The sequence below is a fragment of the Procambarus clarkii genome, chromosome 43 (genome assembly GCF_040958095.1).
Source record: "Procambarus clarkii isolate CNS0578487 chromosome 43, FALCON_Pclarkii_2.0, whole genome shotgun sequence".
Lineage (NCBI taxonomy): Eukaryota > Metazoa > Arthropoda > Malacostraca > Decapoda > Cambaridae > Procambarus > Procambarus clarkii.
Window position 1 is genome coordinate 4,247,679 of NC_091192.1, and position 23,925 is coordinate 4,271,603.

The 23,925-nt window shown below is 40.9% G+C and overlaps 1 protein-coding gene across 1 annotated transcript in view; it reads right to left on the reverse strand.

Moving 5' to 3' along the window:
- Positions 1-23,925, reverse strand: part of LOC123755710 (uncharacterized) — a 78,345-nt gene that overhangs the window by 8,831 nt on the left and 45,589 nt on the right. The window contains exons 4-5 of the mRNA XM_045738443.2: positions 3,053-3,133; positions 1,190-1,354 (exon numbers count right to left, since the gene is read on the reverse strand). Of these exons, the coding sequence (XP_045594399.1) occupies positions 1,190-1,354; positions 3,053-3,133 (246 nt within the window). The remainder of the gene's footprint in view (positions 1-1,189; positions 1,355-3,052; positions 3,134-23,925) is intronic.

Here is a 23,925-nt window from a genome sequence, read left to right on the forward strand (position 1 = left end):
CGCGCTTGTTGACCCATACACGTATCAGACTAAATCCGAGGCAAACCTCTAATACAGAGTCAAATTTGACGAGGAAATTTACCTTGCACTGAAAAATTTGTAAAGAGGGGCATTCGTCAGAGGTTCCTCTGTTTTAGTGGATTTTTTAAGCACTTTTGTTGTCCGATATTAAAATTCTGAGGTTAGCATCAAATTCGGTTACATATTTGTTAACAGTGGGGATGGTACACAATTAAGTTTGTGTTCAAACCTTTTATCTTGAAACTTGAAAAATATGCACTCTTCACATGTGCCTGGTCCTGGTATCTTTAATACAATAGCTGTAAGTGGCAGCTATTTACTAAGGATAACTTAGTAATTAGGCATGTTAAATTTGGTCGAGTCATGTATCTACTAAGTTTGTTACTAAAACAAAAGGTGAATATTGTTGTTTAATGCTTGTAGTACAGCACTAACATAAAGGCCTTTGCTTCAAGAGGGGGTTCCCCACATTTCGAAGGACGACCAATTCAACTGTGTACTGCAAGGCCCCATAGGCAACCAGCGAGTTTGTAGGATACATGTACTCAGCCTGTGTGTGTTCTTTGTTATTCAGCGAGTGAGGAAGAACCAGACAAGTGATCATCACAGTACTACGAGCGATGAGTATTTCCTTTATTACCCAAAACAGCAGGTGAAGCAGGTCCCAGATTACTACTATCTGGTTACAAGTAGTTTATTGCTCTCACAGGGAGTGTCCAAACAGTTAATGGGAGTCTTATCTAGTGATCAACACTATGGGGTTGAGACAGTCTTTCCGCTTCGATAACTTTTCATATACTGTAATAATGTGTCAAGGAAGGTTATCTTGAGATGATTGAGGCTTAGCATCCCCACGGTGCGTACTAGACCAGGCCTTTTTATTACACATCCCCAGGAAGCAGCCCGTAACAAATGTAACTCCCAGGTACTTATTTACTACTAGGTAACAGGGTGAAGGAAACTTTGCCCATTTGTATCCACCTCCACCGGGGATCGAATCCCGGAACCTCAGGACTACGAATCCGAAGTGCTGTCCACTCGGCTGTCGGGCAACACAAACATCACTTCTATGTTATGTAGTGTTTCTATAGTTATTAAAGACCAAGACATTAGATTTTCCCTTAACTTTTAATTAACTAAGATTGTTTGCTGCATAAAATTTACTTACCTTGAACTTTTGTCATGAGGGAAGGGTCTTTCAGTGGTGAACTCTGAACTAAAGATGCAGAATGACTGTTCAATTCAGGTAGACGACATAATTTCCAGAAACAAACAAGTTGAGAAATGTGTTTGTCCGAAATATGGAATGATGATGGAAGAATATCAGCATAATCTGGAAATTTATGTAAATTTGTAAATATATTAGCAATAATAAATACTTGCATTCAACAAGAATGAGAATACTCTACATTAACATGCAATACATATCGTAGTATATATATGTACACTTTAGACACGTGCAAATAACTACAGTAATGAGATTACAACATATTACTGCATACAAGGAAGCTGCAAGACGGCTAGGAATTACAATGTTACACTGAGAGAAGTAAGGGAATTATCAAGAACACTAAACCATGACAACTATATAGCACTTGGAAGGATAAGGACTGTGGATGGGATGTAGGGAAGAAATGGTTCCCAGTCACTCAAATGGTGGGGGATGAAACGCCGAACTGCAAGAAAGACCATCATTCTACTGACTTGTCTAAGTGGTTGGGCTTTACACCGAGGGAGAAAATGTCAACACGGAACAAGTGATATTTTACAAGGATCAGTTTAAAGTTAGTTTCCAACAATGATCATGACCTACCAAAGGAAATATAATTACATTCTACTGTTTGCCAATAATGCAAAGTTAATAAGGATAGAATGGCTGCAAAATTCTACAAAACATTAACTACAAGAATGTTCAAAGTAGCAATAACTAAAATTTAATTCAAGCAAATGCATGGTAGTATGAGCAGCAAAAAGGGTGAAGGGAGGCATGAAGAGGGTACTGTATCACTATACACAACTTTAAGACAAGATACAGTCAGGAGTACACAAGACAGCGATGGTTTAATAGTGCTTAAGAGCTACAAACCAACCACACACTACCTGGTATTTTAGGAAATGTTATAACAAAAAAGGATGGAGTACTTTTACTTTAGTAAATTTACTCCAGACTAGAATATGGTATCTTATTGTTTAAGGGGAAAAAATTATACTCTAGTGCAAGGCTTTTCAAACTGAAGGTCCTGTCCCATCAGTGGGTCTAAGTAAATAAAATGGGTCATGATAAATGCAAATAAATCCCCGAAATATAAGCGATCTCATTTGCCTCGTTACACATTACCGTTTATGAGTGATGGTACTGCTAAGCAATTGGTGCTCAATTGCTGCAGCTTTGTTCACACTGAAGAAGGATTTTGAGCAATTAAATTTGTCATCAATTTGGATTAAGATTAAAGGAGAAGTTCCACTTAATAGCAAGATATCCTTTTTACTTATTATCTTTTACTACTACTGTACTTTCTGTGTAAACTTGGATTTCTCACAACTCTTAAAAAGTAGAGATAGAAACCAGCTCAACACTGCCTCAGACATGCATGTAGCATAGTCTTCCTGGGCCCCAAATTAGAGACAACTACTTACGAACAAACAAGCATATCCTCCTTATTACTTTTTTTCTTTTTCTTTTTAGAAAATATTGTTTACAGTGTCTTTTCCTAGAATTTTATGTTAAATTTTTTTACTTTATATAGTCTTTACTAAAAATAGAAATGTGCATATTTCAATTACATTCAATTATATGCAATTGAATAGGTTAGATCCAAAAATATGCATTTATCATGCATCACTATTAAATAAAGGTCCAGAATTCAAAGTTTGTGTGATTTATTACACACAGGCATACTGGCCAGCAATACATTATGCTGTTTTTGATGTGGGTCGATGTAAAGAAGGTTGAAAAAAGTGCTCTAGTGCATAGAAAGAGTATACAGTACAATGGATGCCGTGTGGAATAATTAAATAAAGGAAACTTCACCTTCTACTTCTTTTATTTTTGGAAAGAAGTCAGACTCTGGAAAGGGATCCTTTTCAATGGTGGACAAGAAGCTTTGCAAATCTGAAAGAAAAAAAAAAAAGATACTTTTCCCCATAATGTTTCAATAAATATTTCATGCATGCTACACATTTATAAATAAATAAGAGCTTAAACATCTTCGATTTTTTATACCTGCATTTGGGTGAGGTGATATGTTACAACAGTTTTGGATGAGGTGAAAAACTTTCAACACAAGACAGAACACGAAATAATGGGTATTGAAGGCCCTCTGCAATTACTTCCATTCTTACCTTCAATACCCATTATTTTGTGTTCTGTCTTGTGTTGAAAGTTTTTCACCTCATCCAAAACTGTTGTAACATATCACCTCACCCAAATGCAGGTATAAAAAATAAAGACTAAACAATTTTTATGTAAATACAATATTAACTATTTTAACATATGAACACAACCAACAAATTGGCTGTCACCATGTCAAACTATCAGCCTTACTATAACAAATGTATTAGATCAAAAGAACACATCCCCCAATGAATGTTGCCATACCAAATAAAGAAACAACTTAAAGGTTTCCCTAGCCATCTGTTGCACTGGCTCAAGTCCCTATGTTGGCAAGAAAGGACTAATAGAATGAGGCAGGAATTACAAACCACCAACTTTGAGGGAGTTAATAGGAGAGAAAGACATGGTAACTTTATGAGAAAATGTAATAAAAGGTCATCAGTGAACTTTTTCCAAACATAAGTACAGTACCAACAAGGCAGAGAAAAAGCTACTTAGTTGACAAGCCAGCCGTTTTAATTCATGAAAATCCAACCATTGAATGTAATTAACCCTTAAGCTGCACAATATTCATAGGCAATGGGAGTAACCTGGTAAATAAAACTGGTGGAATGCTTTCAGTGCGGTGGAAAGACAGGTGTGAAATGAACATGTTGATACAGTGGTACAATGGTAAGGTGAACAGAACCAGACAATTTATAAGCCACATTGTGTTATGGACTACAACAAACATGTGTTTGGTGGATGAATGTGATATGATGGTCGGGGCAGTCGAGTGAGTACGCAAAACAGCGAAATGGACAAAGATGATTTTCCACCTTGCTGACAATGCTGATCAGTTACAATGTGTATCTTGTGAAAACAGGTAGAAAACCACATTTTCGTGCATTTATTTTTCAAGTTTTGAAACAATTAGGAAAATTTGGCAAAGAAATCCCTGGCATACAGACCCATTCAGGACCCAGTACTGCACCATACTCCCACAACCAGGCTCGCTTTCAGGGAGGCCTTTCAGACAAAAAATTACCACCAACTGGAATGTGTAAAGAAGGCCAGTGAGTTCATTGTGTAAGACCACACACATACCCACACACACACCCACACACACACACACACACACACACACACACACACAAAAGAAGGGCAAGAGCTACGAGGAGAGGTTAGAGGCATTAAATATGCCAAAACTAGAAGACAGTAGAAAAAGAGGTGATATGATCACTACGTACAAAATATTAACAGGAATTGATAAAATCGACAGGGAAGATTTCCTGAGACCTGGAACTTCAAGAACATGAGGTCATAGATTTAAACTAGCTAAACACAGATGCCGAAGAAATATAAGAAAATTCACATTCGCAAATAGAGTGGTAGACGGTTGGAACAAGTGAGAAGGTGGTGGAGGCCAAGACCGTCAGTAGTTTCAAAGCGTTATATGACAAAGAGTGCTGGGAGGACGGGACACCACGAGCGTAGCTCTCATCCTGTAACTACACTTAGGTAATTACACACACACACACACACACACACTTGAAGGAAATATCTTGAAGGATCTTGAAGGAAATATAATAAACGAAGTCATATTCCCAAGAGGCTACTCAGTTTGGAGACGTGACAGGAAAACTAGGAAGGGAGGAGGAGTGGCTGTACTGGTGAAAAAACACCTGAAGGAAAAAAAAGAGTTAATATTTGAAAACCCTCGAGATATTGACATAATGGCATTGCAGGTCTGGAATCAGGATAAGCTGATAATTGTAAATGCCTACAGCCCACCAGCAAGCAACACTTGGACAAAGGAAGAACTGGATGACAAACGAGAGGGCCTCATAATGGTCATGAGAGATATGCAGGCGATGAGTCACAATAACGTGGCTGAAGTATGTTGACCAGACCACACACTAGAAATGGAAGGGACGACGACGTTTCGGTCCGTCCTGGACCATTCTCAAGTCGATTGTGATGAGGACAGGTAGGGACAGGCATTATATAGGCAAGAGAGAGCTGAGGAGGAAAGTCAGGTGTAGGGGTGAAACGTCGTCGTCCCTTCCATTTCTAGTGTGTGGTCTGGTCAACATGAGAGATATTATTGTACAAGCAGATAAAGATAAATCACGACTGTTGATACTGGGGGACTTCGACTTTAGAGCAATAGACTGGGAGGCCTATGAAGCAAGAACGGAGGACTTTTGGACATGCAGATTTGTGAACCTCATTCTGGAGACATTCTTGTATCAACACATAAAGCAAGCCACAAGAATGAGGGAAGGAGATGTTCCGTCAGTACTGGATCTAGTATTCACCAGGAAAGAAGAAGAGATTTTTGACATCCAGTACCTTCCTCCCTTGGGAAAGAGTGATCACGTCCTGTTAGACATTAAATATGCTTTAAGATATCATCTAGAAGAAAATGGGGACATTGAAACAGTTGATAAACTCTATTTAAGGAGAGGCAACTATGGGGAACTTCGAAATTTTTTTAATGAGTGTAATTGGACAGAATTGTTGCTAGGTAGGGAAGTAAATGAAATGTATGCCAAATTTTTAAAACTATACAAGGAAGGCACACAAACATTCATACCAAAACAGAGATGCAGGGCCAGAAAACAGGATTGGTTCGACAGAAATTGTGAGAGGGCAAGAGACCAAAAGACACAAAAATGGAATCAGTATAGGAAGAGGCCAAACCCCCAAACATACCAGTGATACAAAGATGCGAGAAACAACTATACAGCAGTAAGGAGAGAGGCAGAAAGAAATTTTGAAAAAGGGATAGATAAATGTAAAACAGAACCGGGCCTATTCTTCAAATTCATAAACAACAAATTGCAGGTAAAGGATAATATCCAGAGGTTGAAAATGGGAAACAGATTCACGGAAAATGAAAAGGAAATGTGTGAAACATTAAATGAAAAGTTCCAAAGTTTGTACAAAATGAAATCTTCAGAGAACCAGACAATAAGAATTCCAGAGAACAACAGAGCGGATAGAGGTGTCGTAGAGATGAAGTGGAAAATATGCTAAAGGAGCTCGGGAAGAACAAAGCAGCTGGCCCAGATGGCGTTTCACCATGGGTTCTGAGAGAATGTGCATCTGAGCTCAGCATTCCACTTCACCTGATCTTTCAGGCATCCCTGTGTACAGGAATCGTAGCAGACGTGTGGAAACAGGCTAACATAGTTCCAATCTACAAAAGTGGCAGCAGGGAAGACCCCCTCAGTTATAGACCTGTATCATTGACAAGTGTAATAGTGAAAGTATTGGAAAAGCTAATCAAAACTAAATGGGTAGAACACCTGGAGAGAAATGATATAATATCAGACAGACAGTATGGTTTTCGATCTGGAAGATCCTGTGTATCGAATTTACTCAGTTTCTATGATCGAGCCACAGAGATATTACAGGAAAGAGATGGTTGGGTTCACTGCATCTATCTGGACCTAAAGAAGGCTTTTGACAGTTCCACATAAGAGGTTGTTCTGGAAACTGGAAAATGGAAAATATTGGAGGGGTGACAGGTAAGCTATCATGGATGAAAAATTTTCTGACTGATAGAAAAATGAGGGCAGTAATCAGAGGCAATGTATCGGAATGGAGAAATGTCACAAGTGGAGTACCACAGGGTTCAGTTCTTGCACCAGTGATGTTTATTGTGTACATAAATGATCTACCAGTTGGTATACAGAATTATATGAACATGTTTGCTGATGATGCTAAGATAATAGGAAGGATAAGAAATTTAGATGATTGTCATGCCCTTCAAGAAGATCTGGACAAAATAAGTATATGGAGCACCACCTGGCAAATGGAATTTAATGTTAATAAATGTCATGTTACGGAATGTGGAATAGGAGAACATAGACCCCATACAACCTATATATTATGTGAGAAATCTTTAAAGAATTCTGATAAAGAAAGAGATCTAGGGGTGGTTCAAGATAGAAAACTATCACCTGAGGACCACATAAAGAATATTGTGCAAGGAGCCTATGCGATGCTTTCTAACTTCAGAATTGCATTTAAATACATGGATGGCGATATACTAAAGAAATTGTTCATGACTTTTGTTAGGCCAAAGCTAGAATATGCAGTTGTGGTGTGGTGCCCATATCTTAAGAAGCACATCAACAAACTGGAAAAGGTGCAAAGACATGCTACGAAGTGGCTCCCAGAACTGAAGGGCAAGAGCTATGAGGAGAGGTTGGAAGCATTAAACATGCCAAAACTAGAAGACAGAAGAAAAAGAGGTGATATGATCACTACATACAAAATAGTAACAGGAATTGATAAAATCGACAGGGAAGATTTCCTGAGACCTGGCACTTTAAGAACAAGAGATCATAGATTTAAACTAGCTAAACACAGATGCCGAAGAAATAAGAAAATTCACCTTCGCAAATAGAGTGGTAGACGGTTGGAACAAGTTAAGTGAGAAGGTGGTGGAGGCCAAGACCGTCAGTAGTTTCAAAGCGTTATATGAGAGTGCAGGGAAGACGGGACACCACGAGCGTAGCTCTCATCCTGTAACTACACTTAGGTAATTACACACACACACACACACACACACAAAAAAAAAAAAGAGGCCACAGAAACTTTAATTGGTTCTAACATGGTGCCCAGTGTGTGCCGTCCCTTTGTGCTATGTCAACCATTTTGAAGAATATTTCCAGAACTAGTAAATGTCCAATAATGGTGCAAAAACATGTACATATTGAGTGAGTGTATACATTGTACCTGGTTGATGGGGTTCTGGGAGTTCTTCTACTCCCCAAGCCCGGCCCGAGGCCAGGCTCGACTTGTGAGAGTTTGGTCCACCAGGCTGTTGCTTGGAGCGGCCCGCAGGGCCACGTACCCACCACAGCCCGGCTGATTCGAAACTTCTCTTAGAAAACCGTCCAGTTTTCTCTTGAAGATGTCCACGGTTGTTCCGGCAATATTTCTTATAGTCGCTGGTAGGAAGTTGAACAACCGCGGACCTCTGATGTTTATACAGTGCTCTCTGATTGTGCCTATGGCACCTCTGCTCTTTACTGGTTCAATCTTGCATTTTCTTCCATATCTTTCACTCCAGTACGTTGTTATTTTACTGTGTAGATTTGGGACTTGGCCCTCCAGTATTTTCCACGAGTATATTATTTGATATCTCTCTCGTCTCCTTTCTAGAGAGTACATTTGGAGAGCTTTGAGACGATCCCAATAATTTAGGCGTTTTAACTCGTCTATGCGTGCCGTATATGTTTTCTGTATTCCCTCTATTTCAGCAATATCTCCTGCTCTGAAGGGGGAAGTGAGTACTGAGCATTACTCGAGACGCGACAACACAAGTGACTTGAAGAGTACAACCATTGTGATGGGATCCCTGGATTTGAAAGTTCTCGTAATCCATCCGATCATTTTTCTGGCCGACGCGATATTTGCTTGGTTATGCTCTCTAAACGTTAGATCGTCGGACATCATTATTCCCAAATCCTTGACATGCTGTTTTTCTACTATGGGAAGATTCGATTGTGTTTTGTACCCTTTATTATGTTTCAGATCCTCATTTTTGCCGTACCTGAGTACCTGAAATTTATCACTGTTAAACATCATGTTATTTTCTGCTGCCCAATCAAAAACTTTGTTGACATCTGCTTGTAGTTTTTCAATGTCTTCAGCAGAGGTAATTTTCATGCTGATTTTTGTGTCATCTGCAAAGGACGACACGAAGCTGTGACTTGTATTTTTGTCTATATCAGATATGAGAATATGGAACAGTAGCGGTGCAAGGACTGTACCTTGAGGTACAGAGCTTTTAACATCGCTTGGACTATTTTATCTGACTGTTACTCTTTGTGTTCAGTTCGACAGGAAATCGAGTATCCAGCGTCCTACTTTTCCAGTTATTCCCATTGACCTCATTTTGTGAGCCATCACCCCATGGTCACATTTGTCGAACGCCTTTGCAAAGTCTGTGTATACAACATCTGCATTTTGCTTTTCTTCTAGGGCTTCTGTGATTTTGTCAATGGTTGAGTAACTGTGACAGACAGGATCTTCCCGCTCTAAATCCATGTTGTCCTGGATTGTGCAATTCATTGTTTTCCATAAAACTAGAAATTTGCTTCCTAATCACTCTTTCAAACACTTTTATTATGTGTGATGTTAGTGCAACTGGCCTATAATTTTTTGCCAAGGCTTTACTCCCCCCTTGTGCAACGGAGCTATATCTGCAGATTTAAGTGCTGCTGGTATCTCCCCTGTATCCAGGCTCTTTCTCCACATTACGCTGAGTGCTCTCGCTACTGGTACTTTACATTTCTTTATGAATATTGAATTCCATGAATCAGGGCCAGGAGCTGAATGCATAGGCATATTGTCAATTTTTCTTTCAAAGTCTTCCGAGTTTGTGGTAATATCCGTTATATTATCTGCAGCTTGAATGTCATTCATAAAGAAGCTGTCTGAGGCATCAACTTTCATGTTGTTTATTGGTGTGCTAAACAGCCTCATACTGGCTTCTTAGAATTTCACTAATCTCTTTGTTGTCCTCTGTGTACGTACCTTCATTTGTAATTAACGGTCCAATACTAGTCGAGGTTTTGGATTTTGATTTTGCGTATGTGAAAAAATATTTCGGATTTTTCCTTATCTCTTGTATAGCTTTCTGTTCCAATTCCATTTCCTCAGACTCATATGATCGCTTCAACGTTTGTTCTATTTCTTCGAACTCCCTGCTTAGGCTTGTTTTCCTTGCCTGCGATAGTTGTGTCTGCCGAAGCATTTCTTATTTTTTTTCCTTCTCCTGTACAGTCGTCTGCGTTCTCTTTCTAGAGTGGTCCTCTTTCTGCCCCTCCTCACAGGTACGTGCTTCAAGCAGACCTTGTAAGCTTCAGCTGTCAGTTGAGCTATTCCCTGTGTGGGAGTTTTGTCGCTTAAGACCGTCTCCCATTGAATGGTTGCAAGGTCTACATTTATTTTTTCCCAGTCAATCCTCTTATTGTTGAAATTGAATTGATTGAATATTCCTTCTCGCTTGTTGGGTCTCTTAGACCTACTACCGTTATTTATGCTAGTTCGCACTTCAATGAGCTTATGATCTGAGTATGAAGTATCAGAGATTGTGATGTCTCTGATTAGTTCATCATTGTTTGTGAATAACAAGTCTAGTGTGTTTTCGTTCCTAGTTGGTTCTGTAATCTATTGATTGAGTGAGAATTTGTCACAATCTCAAAAGTTCTCTGACCTGTGGTTGGTTATTTCCCGGGTCATTCCCTGCTATGATATTTGTGTTTGCCGTTCTCCATCTTAGACTCGGTAAATTGAAATCTCCAAGGAAGATAATATCTGGAGCTGGGTTTGCTAGGTTGTCAAGTATGTTCTCTATTTTGTGCATCTGCTCTGTGAATTCCTCAACCGTTGTGTCTGGCGGTTTATATATTAGAATAATAATTAGGTTTAGTTTCTCTACCTTAATTCCAAGTACCTCTACCACCTCATTAGTTGAGTTTAGTAATTCTGTGCATACCAGGTCTTCTTTAATATACAGACCCACTCCTCCATTTGACCTAGTTTTTCTATCACATCTATATAAATTATAATTTGGAATCCAGATTTCACCATCCATGTAATCTTTTGTATGAGTTTCCGTGAATGCCCCAAATATTGAATTTGACTAATAGGAGGCCATTTATGAACTTCACTTTATTTCTTGACTTTGGCTTTAAACCTTGAATGTTTGCAAATATGAATGATTGTCCATATTGTGTGTCACTTCTGGAAGGTTTTGGTAGTTCTCCCTCCTCTCTACCCTGACCCAGGGTGTTTTGTTGTGGCAATGGTTTGTCCAGTTTTGGAAGTGATACTGGGGAGTGTGGTAGTCTCTGTGGGCTTTATGACGAACCGTAGTCCAGTCTTGGGCATTTCCCCCTCTCCATCCGTACTCCTGCCATGTTTCTGCCTGTCTGTTTCTCCCTCTGTTTGTACCCGCCTCTAAAAAATTTTCAGGGCTATTATATTGGACTACTTCTCTTATATAGCGCTGTGTACCTTTGATGTGGAAATCAGGGCAATGAAGATCGTAGCACTTCCTCTCATTAACTGAGAGTTTGCATAACTTAGGGTGAAAATATCTACACTGTATCAAAACGACATCTGCCTTTCCCTAACCAGTTTCGGCATTTCCGTGGGTGCATGAATGAGCATTCCGTGCCTCTGGGCCCATATCTGCACTGTCCTTTTGCATAATACCTGCAAATATTTTCATCTGTGATTGTATTATTCTTGTTTGTACCTGTGAACGACTTGGCTACCTCTGTACGTGTTTTTTGTTCCAACTTTCTCGTTTCTGCATTCATTCTCGGTATTGCCCTTATCTTTCTCCTTGTTGCTTTCGTCCTTCTCATTTGTGCTCATTCGTTTCATTTTTTCTCTCCTTATTCATATCACCAGTTTGCTCTACAATATTGCCTTCATTTTTGTGTACCTCGACACTATGCCCTTCTACATTGCTACTTTGACTCTAAATTCTCAGTCCTGGGTTGTGCTCGGAGCTCGTTGCTGTCTTTATATACTCTGCATACATTTCTGGTAGTTTTTGTGTGAATTGTAGCCTGTGTACTTCAGGAATGTTATTCATTAGTTTGGTGATGTTTTCCCACATCTGTCTGTCTCTTTGACAGATCCAGTAGTTACCTTCCCGGTTTGCATATTGTGTAGGTAATCCTGTACAACTCGGGTGAAATCTTATGTTACAAATGTTACATACAATGCCTACAACACTCCTCCGAAGTGACTTAAGGCAGCCTCCACACACCTCCGTGTTGGGTTTGTGATATATTATATGCATATATATATATAATATTATATGTATGTATATATAATATGTATACAGTATATTTATAATATTACATATGTTTATTTGTTCAAGTTTATGTGGGGGTACTTATCGCCTTGGAGAAAATATGGTCCTCTTGGGACCGTCTAGTTGACCCTTGTTTGTCCCAGGTCGGGGGCAGGATGCCACCTGTTGCCAGTTACTCGATTTATACACTGATTATTTGCCTGTAATATCCTAAGGGAATTTCCGCTTTCTTCCGGCCTGCAATGTTATTCACTTACTCTATTACTAGTTCCTAGCTCCACTTTCCCGTATTACAGTATATATTGCCAGTATATTATCACCGAGTGAGTATACCGTTACTGAGGGACGTCCTCTACACTGTGTAGGCCTCGTGGCTGTGGTGTAAACAGCCTAGTGTGATGCCTCCTCCACAACTTTACATTTATACTTTTTCATGTACAATTCTCTAACACTATCCACTAATTTATATGTTGTGTTACACGTTCCTCTTCACTGTTCAAGGTATCACTGCTCGCTATATTTGATATATATCGCTTATGCCTGTACACATGAGCCTGGTGGCACTGGCTCACCACGTGGGACCACCTTTATTCTGTATTTAACTCAAATTTCCATTGTTAATTTCTGTATTCAATTTTTCTACGAGTCACTATGCACTTGGTGATCACTGTGGGATGTAATCCATGGTTGTAATCCTAAAAAAGCCCGTTTTATTCCAGTGTTTTAACGGAACGCGACGACGACACGTCTGTCCCCTCCCCCGCGAACTAAGCCTCATCTTAGTGTAATGTAAATGTATGTAATGTAATGTAAAATGTAATGTATAAATGTAAAAAAAAAAAAACCACTTTATATTTCCTGAAAAATACAACATTTTGGTGCACATACTTGTGACCAATATGCGAGTATCGAATTTGACAGTTGCATTATAATACAACATCAAGTGACTATATATTTAACAATCCCAGTGAAAAAATGGTTTAAAATGTGCATAGCAACTGTAAATCACACTGCAAAGATAAATTCACAGCAACTTGGGCAGCTTTAATGTTATACACGATGCCCCTGGGATGCACCATGCTTGAGCAAGCACTTGTGACGTCACCTATCAGCTTCTCTGCTCATTTGCATCATTAGTGAGTAAAATATAAAAATTTATTTTTCCCCATGCTCAAAGAACACAAATGAACACTTATATAAAACTAAAAAAAATATGGATTTCCCCCCCCCCACCTGGTGGTGTTGAAGGCCATTTGACCCATAGCAGCACAATGGTTAAAGTGCCAATTAATGAGGGGGAGCCCTGGTGGCTTCCTGAAGCTACCATCTCTGATGTAGTTACCATCAGTCGCAGAATTCTCTGGCCTACCTGGGACCCAGAGCCAGAGCCTGACCCACTCAGAGATGCAGAGATTACTATATAGTAGAAGAGATCATTACTTCATGTTATCTCAGCCATTGGCTTATTGATATCTTTGTTAATTCTCTGGGTAACTATGTGGCCTATTGCAAGGTGCAATTGCAGGTCCTCCGAGAACCCAGCCATTACACCAGTCAAGATGGAAATTTCCTTATGCTGCAGAATACTGTCTCCACTTTATTATCCAGACTATATGGGAAGGACCCCCAGCCGGATAATCACTTGTTCCGAATAATAGTACTTTTTCACCTCCGAGTCCAAAAGGGACCATTTCCAACAATTTTTATACCACACTCATGATTTGAATTGACATACTAACACTTTCGCGCTCCGTGGAAACTCGCGGTTGACAGGGTGTAGGTAGCCCCTCCATGCGGGTAAGCGCGCGGTGACACCCAAATGTGTATACTCGTTCCAGCTTTCTCACCTTAATTCTCGAGCTACGTCGCTCGTTTTGGTATCATTGTGTTCGCAATTAAATTCTCTACAGGAGTGTATAAATATAATGTCCAAAAGCCTAGCGTGACTCCCAACAGCAAAGCGTAAAGTCGGCAAAAACGCACAAAATCAGTAACGTGCATTCTCGTTCCATTTTTTTACCCTAATTCTCGTGCTACGTCGCTCGTTTTGGTATCATTGTGTTCGCAATTAAATTCCCTACAGATGTGTATGAATAAAATGTACAAAAGGCTGGAGTGCCTCCCCGCAGAAAAGCCTAAAGTTACCCGTGAACGAGCACCATTTTGTACATTGCAACCTAATGTTCAACTCGTTCAATTTGATAACATCAAATTTCGTGCTACGTCGCTCATTTTGGGATCAAATTGTTTGCAATAAAAAGGCGATTATTTTAAAACTAGTCCCAGAATAATAGAGCAATAACTGGATTTTTAACAAATATTTTAATTCTGGACACTCATCATAAATTTATTTATATCTTTCCAGTGTTCTGACATAAATATTTGTGTTACATCTTTCATTTTGGTATCAAATTGTTCGCAATAAAAAGGCGCACATTTTAAAACAAGTCCCAAGATAATAGGACAATAAATAGAATTTTAACAAATATTTTAATATTCGGACCATAGGCCTATTTATAATATTTCAAGTGTTTGGACATCAAGTTTCATGTTATATCTTTGATTTTGGTATCAAATTGTGTGCAATCTAAAGGCGCTTATTTTAAAACCACTACCAGATTGATCCGATAAAATTTAAATTTTTAAAAAATATTTTAATGAGTGACTCAGTATTGCGTCGTTGGAACCCATTCAGTAGAAAAATGAGTGACGAGATAGTCAGTCTGTGGAACGCGAAAGTGTTAATTAGTGTGTGGGTGGTTAGCTGCCTAGCTGGTAGGTGGGCAGGCAGGGATAGGTGGGTTCAGGCAGGTGGGTTTTGGATGAGTGGATTGACGGGCGGGCGGGTGGATTGACGGGCGGGCGGGTGGATGGATGGATTGATTGACGGGCGGGTGGGTGGGTGGGTGGATGGATGGATTGACGGGCGGGTGGGTGGATGGATGGATTGACGGGCGGGTGGGTGGATGGATGGATTGACGGGCGGGTGGGTGGATGGATGGATGGATTGACGGGCAGGTGGGTGGATGGATTGACAGGCAGGTGGGTGGATGGATTGACAGGCAGGTGGGTGGATGGATGGATTGACAGGCAGGTGGGTGGATGGATGGATTGACAGGCAGGTGGGTGGATGGATGGATGGATGGATTGACAGGCAAGTGGGTGGATGGATGGATGGATAGATGGATTGACAGGCAGGTGGGTGGATGGATGGATGGATGGATTGACAGGCAGGTGGGTGGGTGGATGGATGGATGGATTGACAGGCAGGTGGGTGGATGGATGGATGGATGGATTGACAGGCAGGTGGGTGGATGGATGGATGGATGGATTGACAGGCAGGTGGGTGGATGGATGGATGGATTGACAGGCAGGTGGGTGGATGGATGGATGGATTGACAGGCAGGTGGGTGGATGGATAGATGGATGGATTGACAGGCAGGTGGGTGGATGGATGGATGGATGGATTGACAGGCAGGTGGGTGGATGGATGGATGGATTGACAGGCAGGTGGGTGGATGGATGGATGGATTGACAGGCAGGTGGGTGGGTGGATGGATGGATGGATTGACAGGCAGGTGGGTGGATGGATGGATGGATTGACAGGCAGGTGGGTGGGTGGATGGATGGATGGATTGACAGGCAGGTGGGTGGGTGGATGGATGGATGGATTGACAGGCAGGTGGGTGGGTGGATGGATGGATGGATTGACAGGCAGGTGGGTGGGTGGATGGATGGATGGATTGACAGGCAGGTGGGTGGATGGATGGATTGACAGGCAGGTGGGTGGATGGATGGATTGACAGGCAGGTGGGTGGATGGATGGATTGACAGGCAGGTGGGTGGATGGATGGATTGACAGGCAGGTGGATGGATGGATGGATTGACAGGCAGGTGGGTGGATGGATTAACAGGCAGGTGGGTGGATGGATGGATGGATTGACAGGCAGGTGGGTGGATGGATGGATTGACAGGTGGGTGGATGGATGGATTGACAGGTGGGTGGGTGGATGGATTGACAGGTGGGTGGGTGGATGGATTGACAGGTGGGAAAACAGGTGGGTGGGTGTGGTGAACAGGCGGGTGGGTGAACAGGTGGTTAGGTTGGCGAGCATTCAGGTGGGTGGGTGGGTGGATTGGCAAGTGGGCATGCAGGCAGGTGGGTAAACAAGTGGGTGGGCAGGGAAGTGGGTGAACAGGTGGGCGAGTTGGCAAGACTGGAACAGACAGATAACACGTGTGATCTCTTGCCTGGTCACCACTCCCCTCCCCCACCTCACGCAAGCCTTCCCATCTCCACTCCACATGTGTCGACACGTGGGTGTTAACACGCTGTACGATGACTTACACATGCGCCTTAAGTTCTGTTAAATCCCATTTTATTTTATTGTAAATATTTAAATGAATAAATAGCAAACCAAATACTGTACTGTACTGTTCAACTATCATAGTGCGTTATTTAATTAACATTCGTAACTAGCTTTCCACAGCAATAAGAAAACGATATAATTCTTGCAACACCGCCATCGCCACCTTCCTTCGTTAGGCTTAAGCGAGTCACACATACATATGTAAAACAGAACCGGGCCTATTCTACAAATTCATGAACAACAAATTGCAGGTAAAGGATAATATCCAGAGGTCGAAAATGGGAAACAGATTCACGGAAAATGAAAAGGAAATGTGTGAAACATTAAATGAAAAGTTCCAAAGTGTGTTTGTACAAAATGAAATCTTCAGAGAACCAGACAATAAGAATTCCAGAGAACAACAGAGCGGATAGAGATGTCTAGAGATGAAGTGGAAAATATGCTAAAGGAGCTCGGTAAGAACAAAGCAGCTGGCCCAGATGGCGTTTCACCATGGGTTCTGAGAGAATGTGCATCTGAGCTCAGCATTCCACTTCACCTGATCTTTCAGGCATCCCTGTGTGCAGGAATCGTAGCAGACGTGTGGAAACAGGCTAACATAGTTCCAATCTACAAAAGTGGCAGCAGGGAAGACCCCCTCAATTATAGACCTGTCTCATTGACAAGTGTAATAGTGAAAGTACTGGAAAAACTAATCAAAACTAAATGGGTAGAACACCTGGAGAGAAATGATATAGTATCAGACAGACAGTATGGTTTTCGATCTGGAAGATCCTGTGTATCGAATATACTCAGTTTCTATGATCGAGCCACAGAGATATTACAGGAAAGAGATGGTTGGGTTGACTGCATCTATCTGGACCTAAAAAAGGCTTTTGACAGAGTTCCACACAAGAGGTTGTTCTGGAAACTGGAAAATATTGGAGGGGTGACAGGTAAGCTTCTAACATGGATGAAAAATTTTCTGACTGATAGAAAAATGAGGGCAGTAATCAGAGGCAATGTATCAGAATGGAGAAATGTCACAAGTGGAGTACCACAGGTTTCAGTTCTTGCACCAGTGATGTTTGTCTACATAAATGATCTACCAGTTGGTATACAGAATTATATGAACATGTTTGCTGATGATGCTAAGATAATGGGAAGGATAAGAAATTTAGATGATTGTCAGGCCCTTCAAGAAGACCTGGACAAAATAAGTATATGGAGCACCACTTGGCAAATGGAATTTAATGTTAATAAATGTCATGTTATGGAATGTGGAATAGGAGAACAGACCCCCCACACATCCTATATATTATGTGAGAAATCTTTAAATAATTCTGATAAAGATCTAGGGGTGGTTCTAGATAGAAAACTATCACCTGAGGACCACATAAAGAATATTGTGCAAGGAGCCTATGCTATGCTTTCTAACTTCAGAATTGCTTTTAAATACATGGATGGCAATATACTAAAGAAATTGTTCATGACTTTTGTTAGGCCAAAGCTAGAATATGCAGCTGTTGTGTGGTGCCCATCTCTTAAGAAGCACATCAACAAACTGGAAAAGGTGCAAAGACATGCTACTAAGTGGCTCCCAGAACTGAAGGGCAAGAGCTACGAGGAGAGGTTAGAATCATTAAATATGCCAAAACTAAAAGGAAGACAGAAGAAAAAGAGGCGATATGATCACTACATACAAAATAGTAACAGGAATTGATAAAATCGACAGGGAAGATTTCCCGAGACCTGGAACTTCAAGAACAAGAGGTCATAGATTTAAACTAGCTAAACACAGATGCCGAAGAAATATAAGAAAATTCACCTTCGCAAATCGTGGGGTAGACGGAACAAGTTAAGTGAGAAGGTGGTGGAGGCCAAGACCGTCAGTAGTTTCAAAGTGTTATATGACAGTGCTGGGAAGACGGGACACCAGGAGCGTAGCTCATCCTGTAACTACACTTAGGTAATTACACGCTACGTAGAACGTAGAATTCTACGATCAGGTGACAAAGATTAAACAAGAAAAGATTAAACAAGACAGGCAGGAGTAACTGGTAAAGTGCTCCAGTGGATAAGGGAATACCTAAGCAATAGGAAGCAAAGAGTTACAGTGAGGGGTGAGACCTCAGATTGCCGTGAAGTCACCAGTGGAGTCCCACAGGGCTCTGTACTCGGTCCTATCCTGTTTCTGATATACGTGAATGATCTCCCGGAGGGTATAGACTCATTCCTCTCAATGTTTGCTGACGATGCCAAAATTATGAGAAGGATTAAGACAGAGGAGGACTGCTTGAGGCTTCAAGATCTAGACAAACTAAAGGAATGGTCAAACAAATGGTTGTTAGAGTTTAATCCAAGCAAATGTAATGTAATGAAGATAGGTGTAGGGAGCAGAAGACCAGATACTAGGTATCATCTGGGAGATGAATCCAATCCTAGAGTATGCAGCCCCAGCATCGAGTCCATATCTAGTCAAGAATAAGACTAACCTGGAAAAGGTTCAAAGGTTTGCCACCAGACTAGTACCCGAGCTCAGAGGTATGAGCTATGAGGAGAGGCTACGGGAATTAAACCTCACTTTGCTGGAAGATAAGAGTTAGGGGGACATGCTCACCACATTCACAATTCTCAAGGGAATTGATAAGGTAGATAAAGACAGTCTATTTAACACAAGGGGCACACGCACTAGGGGATACAGGTGGAAACAGTGCCCAAATGAGCCACAGATATTAGAAAGAACTTTTTTTAGTGTCAGTGGTTGACAAATGGAATGCATTAGGAAGTAATGTGGTGGAGGCTGACTCCATACACAGTTTCAAGTGTAGATATGATAGAGCCCAATAGGCTCGGGAACCTGTACACCTGTTGATTGACGGTTGAGAGGCGGGACCAAAAAGCCAGAGCTCAACCCCCACAAGCACAATTAGGCGAGTATATGACTCTGGAGTGACTGGAGCTGGAGGAGGTAGGAGTCACACTGCTGCAAGCTCCTGGAATATCAAATTACCCAAGTACTGGGATCAGGTTGAGGGGCTACAGTGGTGTCCCAGGTTACATAAAGGTTCAGGGAAGAGTAAATGTAAATAAAATACAATAAACAAGTAAAGGCAAGTGAAAATAGCATTAGAAAAGTTAGTTTTTGTTCTAGAACAAAAACAAAGATGGCTGCCACCGCCACCACAGGAAATGTAAACAGATGATTAGGCTGAATATTCCCCGCCTCACAGTTTCCGTTCTCCTTGACAGGGCAGGTGAGAGAGACGAAGACGTCCGTCATGACATCCTTCGCCATACCTTCCGCTTCATCCGTCATGTCCGTGGCCTGAAGAGATTAAAATTTGTGGCCTGAGGAGATTGTAGGGTCTATGGCCTGAAGAGACTATAGGGACCCCATCTCTCCGCTATTTCCCGGTATCGGGCAGCCGGGGTGCATCCGATCCCACGATCGTCGTCGCCCCTAAATCAACACAACAACAACAGATGATTGCTACCCCTCTTCCATTGTTGTTCAACAGTCATTGGTCAAGTTTGAAAGGAAAATTCCTAACGAGATGCACAGAATGCCAGGAATGTGTTCACGTACAGTCTACAGAGTACAGTCAATGCCAGAGATGTGGGTACAACTTTAAAACTTGTCAGTTGGAAAGTAAACAAAAAATGGAAGAATCTCTCCTTATTGGAAAGAAGGTAAGATGATTGCTTCAAAGAATTCTCACAAGATATAAGGAAAGGAGGTGTTCTTGACAGGTTAGAGATAATTGAGGATATGCAAAAGTAGTATGAAGAAAAAGTGCTTAAATTGGAAGAGGACAATGGAGCTCTTAGGAGTGAGCTTTGTACTCTGAAAGGAAGTATTCTTCAGCAAGCGGGATTAACGGACAAGGTAACAAATCAGGAGGAACAAATCAAGAAACTAGTGAAAGAAAATGAGGCGTGGAAAGTGAAGTGTGGTGACTGAAGAAATAAACGAGAAAATAGACTCGTATGGTGAACAACTCCAAGGGACCCCGAGGGCTAACATGGAGTTAGGCAAGGATCTACAACTGGAAACTTCATTGACAACTCACATAGAAGGTTAATAAAGAACTAGACAAGAATAAAAAAAGAAATAAAAGACGTATACCCAAGTTGTAAAAGAGAGAGACGATTAAGGAAGCGTGTTTGGAAGTCAAAACCAGAAATGATAAACAAGAAGCGGATCTTGGGCAAGCAATTAGGAAACAACTGGTAACCAACAGTAAACTGGTACAAAACACTGTAGACAGAAGTAAGTCCATAATAATTGTTGGATGCTTAGAGAAGGAAATTCCATCTAGGGTGGACCGAGAAGCAGAAGAGATGAAAATCATAGAAAAAAATAGTAGAATTAGAAGGGCTAAATTGAAAGGAACATGTTAGTGATTTTAGGAGGATAGGAAAATATGAGAAAGACAAGAACAGCCCCCTTAAGGGTGACGTTTAATAGAGTGAAGTACATGACAAGTGCTTTGGAATACCAGAAAATTGCAGAGTGATGAGGATGGCAAACTTTGGTCAATAAGACAAGACCTCTCAAAAGAGGACAGAGAAAAGCTGAAAATGAACCTCATTGAAGCAAAACGTCTAACTGGGGATAGAAATGAAGAAAGGAATTCGTTTTTCTACAAAGTGTCAGGGACTGGAAAGCTTGTGAAATGGTACAAAAAGACAAAGCAACAAAACCATTAAAAGAAGGGGGTGTAAAGAACAAAGGGAAGGGGAACATGTTCCTGAAAATAGTATATACCAACATAGATGGAGCGAGATCGAAAATATTGGAAATTGAAGGATATTATTCTGCTCAAAGTCCCAGATATTGTCGCATTAACCGAGACAAAATTTTAAGAAAATATTTTAAACGAGGTTGTATTCCCATACAACTTCTACTCAATCAGAGTAACCCCTCAACAAGGGGCTACTCAGTTTGGAGACGTGACAGGAAAACTAGGAAGGGCGGAGGAGTGGCTGTGCTGGTGAAAGAACACCTGAAGGTAAGAGTGTTAATATTTGAAAACCCTCGAGATATTGACAATGGCACTGCAGGTCTGGAATCAAGATAAGCTGATAATTTTGAATGCCTTCAGCCCACCAGCAAGCAACACATGGGCAAAGGAAGAACTGGATGACAAACGAGAGGGCCTCATGATGGTCATGAGAGAGAGTATGGCAAGAGCTGACAAAGATAAATCCCAATTGTTGGTACTGCGGGACTTCAACTGTAAGGCAATAGACTGGGAGGCCTACGAGGAGAGAACAGAGGACATTTGGACAGACTGATTTGTAAACCATCTTTGAGACACCGATGCATCAACACGTCAAGCAGGCCACAAGAATGAGGGAAGGGGATGTTCCGTCAGTACTGGATCTAGTATTCACCAGGAAAGGAGAGATACAGTACTTGACATCCAGTACCTTCCTCCCTTGGGAAAGAGTGATCACATCCTCTTGGACATTAAATACTCCATGCGATATAATCTAGTAGAGAATGGGGACAGTGAAACAGTTGTTAAACTATTTCAAGAGAGGATGTATGGGGAACATAGAAATGTTTCTCTTGGGTATAACTTGACAGATTTATTGCTAGGCAAGGAAGTAAACGAGACATATGCCAAATTTTGCAAAATATACGATGAAGGCATACAAACATTCATACCAAAACAGAGATGCAGACCTAGGAAACAGGGTTGGTTCAACAGACATTGTGAGAGGCCAGAGATCAAAAGACAAGCATGGAATCATTATAGAAAATAGCCAAACCCCCAAACATACCAGCGATACAAAGATGCAAGAAACAACTACACGTCAGTAAGGAGAGAGGAACTTTGAGAACGGTATAATAGACAAATGCAAATCAGATCCAGGCCTCTTCTATAAATTCATTGAAAGTAAGCTGCAGGTAAAGGATAATATTAAGAGGTTGAAAATAGAGGACAGATACATGGAAAATGAAAAGGAAATGTGTGAAACATTAAACGAAAAGTTCCAAAGTGTGTTTGTACGAAATGAGATCTTCAGAGAACCAGACAATAAGAATTCCAGAAAACAGCATAGAGTACATTGAGGTATCTAGAGACGAAGTGAAACAAATGCTCCTGGAGCTAAGTAAGAACAAAGCAGTTGGCCCGGATGGAGTTTCACCATGGGATCTGAGAGAATGCGCACCCGAGTTCAGCATTCCACTTCAGCCGATTTTTCAGACATCCCTGTGTACAGGAGTCTTAGCAGATGTGTAGAAAAAGGGTAACAGTTCCAATCTACAAAGTGCCAGCAGGGAAGACCCCCTCTTAATTATAGACCTGAATCATTGACAAATGTAATAGTCAAAATATTGGAAAAATTAATAAAAACTAAATGGGTAGAACACCTGGAGAGAAATGATATATTATCAAATAGACAGTATGGTTTTCGATCTGGAAGATCCTGTGTATCGAATTTACTCAGTTTCTACGATCGAGCCACAGAGATTTTACAGGAAAGATAAGGTTGGGTTGACTGCGTCTATCTGGACCTAAAAAAGGCTTTCGACAGAGTTCCACATAAGAGGTTGTTCTGGAAACTGGAAAATATTGGAGGGGTGACAGGTAAGCTAACATGGATGAAAAATTTTCTGACATAGAAAAATGAGTGCAGTGATCAGAGGCAATGTATCGGACTGGAGAAATGTCAATTGGAGTACCACAAGATTCAGTTCTTGCACCGGTAATGTTTATTGTGTACATAAATGATCTACCAGTTGGTATACAGAATTATATGAACATGTTTGCTGATGATGCTAAGATAATAGGAAGGATAAGAAACTTAGATGACTGTCATGCCTTTCAAGAAGACCTGGACAAGTATATGGAGCACCACTTGGCAAATGGAATTTAATGTGAATAAATGCCATGTTATGGAATATGGAATAGGAGAACATAGACCCCACACAACCTATATATTATGTGAGAAATCTTTTAAAGAATTCTGATAGAGATACTGTATCTAGGGGTGGTTCTAGATAGAAAACTATCACCTGAGGCCCACAAAGAACGTTGTGGAGGAGCCTAAGCTATGATTTCCAACTTCAGAATTGCTTTTATATACATTGATGGTGAAAGAAATTTTTCACAAATTTTGTTGGGCCAAAGGTAGAATATGCAGCAGTTGTGGTGCCCATATCTTAAGAAGCACATCAACAAACTGGAAAAGATGCAAAGATATGCTACTAAGTGGCTCCCAGAACTGAAGGGCAAGAGCTACGAGGAGAGGTTAGAGGCATTAAATATGCCAAAACTAGAAGGCAGAAGAAAAAGAGGCGATATGATCACTACGTAGAAAATAGTAACAGGAATTGACAAAATCGTTAGGGAAGATTTCCCGAGACC